Raw genomic sequence first — 2,473 nt, 5'->3', positions numbered from 1 at the left:
GGAGGTTATTAGCTGCCAGGTGGGTGCTGGGAACAGAACCCTGGTCCTCTGCAAGAGCAGCTGTAATAGCTGAACCATCTCTCCAGCCCCCTTATATTTATTATTATTCTGAGAGAGAGAGAGAGAGAGAGAGAGAGAGAGAGAGAGAGAGAGAGAGAGACAGAGGCAACATAGAGCAGAACCCACTGTAGGGTCCCCTTGAGATCAGCAAAGAGCTATGTAAACCAGGCATTTTCTCAGTAGACTGTCAGGTGCCTTTGATCTGACATGCTTTGTACATGAGATGCTCATCACACTCCTAGGGAACTGTGAGAAAATGGTAGCCCCTCAGCACAGGTCACAGGGGAAGGTTGTGCCTGTCCACCCTCCAACCTGGGACTTGGGACCACCTGTCCGCAGAGCTCAATACCAAGATGATGGACTTTGAAACGTTCCTGCCCATGCTTCAGCACATCTCCAAGAATAAGGACACTGGCACCTATGAGGACTTCGTGGAGGGGCTGCGGGTCTTTGACAAGGAGGGTAATGGCACAGTCATGGGTGCAGAGCTTCGACATGTGCTAGCCACACTGGGTAAGGACAACAGCCTCTTCCTCCAGGGGCATCCTGGGAGAAATCTTTATGTCACCTGCCACTGGTCTGTGTCTCATCTGTGAAATTAAAATGGACAGAGTGACAGCCAAGGTACCTAACTGGCAAGAGGTAGAGATCAGGAAAGCTGGAAGATCTAAAGGGATGGGAACAGCTCCAGGAACAGGGCAGGAAAGTACTTTAGGATTACCTTGTTCTGGTGTTGCTGTTCTCTGCAGTCAAGGAGGTGACATATCTGTGATTTCCGTGGGCTCTGGGCAACACCTACTTTCATCCCCACTATCATCCGACCATCAGGGCCTCAGCTCTTCAAATATAACTTTTTCTTGCAGCAAGCATTTATTGAACACCTGCTGTGTTCAGCTCTATGCCTCTCTCTCTCTCTCTCTCTCTCTCTCTCTCTCTCTCTGTAGATAGAGGAGTCTGAGAGAGCTGAGGATGGGGAGCTACAGTTGGTACTGCATTATGGAACAACACAGCACAGTATGGTGTCAGAAAGTACCAGTTTTGGGCTAGGAATGTGGCTCAGTTGAGAGACTGCTTGTGTAGCATGCATGAATGCCAACATGGGAGCTAGAAGCAGGACAAAGTTCAAGGTCACCTTCAGCTACCTAGCTTTAGTACCTTGAGGCCAGCCTTAGATATATGAGACCCTATCTCAAAAAAAGTTCTAGACTTGTCTATGGAGCAGTGAGGGTCTCTCAGTTTCCTCCACAATCATCTCTCAAAGCTCTGTCCAACAACCTTAAAGGGATGGCCCAAGGGACTGCTACCAAAGAGGAAGGGGAACTCTGCTAGCCTAGTGGGGATGGAGGACAGTCCACACACCTAGATGCCCAGGCTCAGAGGAGGCTCCAGTTCTGCACCTCAGGGCCTTGCCATTCTTGAGTCTTCTGGTGTCATAACTGGGGGTGTTGGCCATTGTCTTGGGAATATTGGAGAAGGGCAGACTAACCATCCAGGGGGTTAGTCCATTCCTCTGGGTGCTGTAACTTGGCCTTTCACCCGCCTCAGGTGAAAGACTAACAGAGGATGAAGTGGAGAAATTGATGGCTGGGCAAGAGGACTCTAATGGCTGCATCAACTATGAAGGTGGGCTCAGCAGGGCAGGGGTCTCCTTGGGAGGAGGTATGGGGGACTCATATTATAAGGGCTAGGAGTTTTCTGGGAAGGAGGTATTGGGGGACCAAGCTCAGTGGAGGTGGACTCTTGGGGTCAGGGGGACCCAGCTCTACCCTGCTGCTCACTGTGAGCCCCTGACACTAATCTCCCTCTTCCTTCCAGCATTTGTCAAGCACATCATGGCCAGCTGAGCCTGTCACAGGTGAGAACGCCCCCCATCCCCTTCCACACCCATTGTTACTGTCTCTCACCTGTTACTATCTCCCCTGACTGCAGCTCTCAGGATGTGCTCTTGGGATCCAGCCCTTCCTCTGTAACCTGTGGCTTCTTTGCTTCAGGGAGCCCTGGGCAGGCCAAGTTGGGGACATCTCATCTCCCATCCATGATGCTGACACCGGTGGACTGGAGGTTGGAAAAGGAGGGGAGTGGACCAGACTCCAGTGCATGGCCCTAGACCTCTCTGTGTAGTTGTCTTTTCTGGCTCCTATTGGGCTGTGCTTACCTGTGATTGCCTTTTCTATCTCCACCTCATGGGCCTTACAATAAATGATTGCCTGCCTTCCTTTTTCTTCCTTCCTTCTCTCTTCCCTCTCTTCCTCCCTCCCTCCCTTTCCTTCCTTCTTTCCTCTCTATAGCCCACTAACTCACCTCTGTCCATTTTACGAGGCTGAGGTAGAGGAAGCCCTCTCTTTGCTACTGCTCTCGCTCCTGCTTTCTGGAGATGACAGCCATGTTGGCCCAATACAAGGATGCCATTGGA

The 2,473-nt window shown here is 51.1% G+C and overlaps 1 protein-coding gene across 1 annotated transcript in view; it reads left to right on the top strand.

Moving 5' to 3' along the window:
- The window catches only part of Myl3 (myosin light chain 3), a 6,438-nt gene extending 4,166 nt beyond the window's left edge, over positions 1-2,272 (top strand). Inside the window, exons 4-7 of the mRNA XM_008830541.2 lie at positions 400-573; positions 1,606-1,683; positions 1,876-1,915; positions 2,052-2,272. Of these exons, the coding sequence (XP_008828763.1) occupies positions 400-573; positions 1,606-1,683; positions 1,876-1,904 (281 nt within the window). The 3' untranslated portion in view covers positions 1,905-1,915; positions 2,052-2,272. The remainder of the gene's footprint in view (positions 1-399; positions 574-1,605; positions 1,684-1,875; positions 1,916-2,051) is intronic.
- Positions 2,273-2,473: the final 201 nt, after the last annotated feature.

This window comes from Nannospalax galili, unplaced genomic scaffold, assembly GCF_000622305.1.
Source record: "Nannospalax galili isolate Female #2095 unplaced genomic scaffold, S.galili_v1.0 scaffold1050, whole genome shotgun sequence".
NCBI classification, from domain to species: Eukaryota; Metazoa; Chordata; class Mammalia; order Rodentia; family Spalacidae; genus Nannospalax; species Nannospalax galili.
This window is presented reverse-complemented; position numbering and strand designations above follow the sequence as displayed.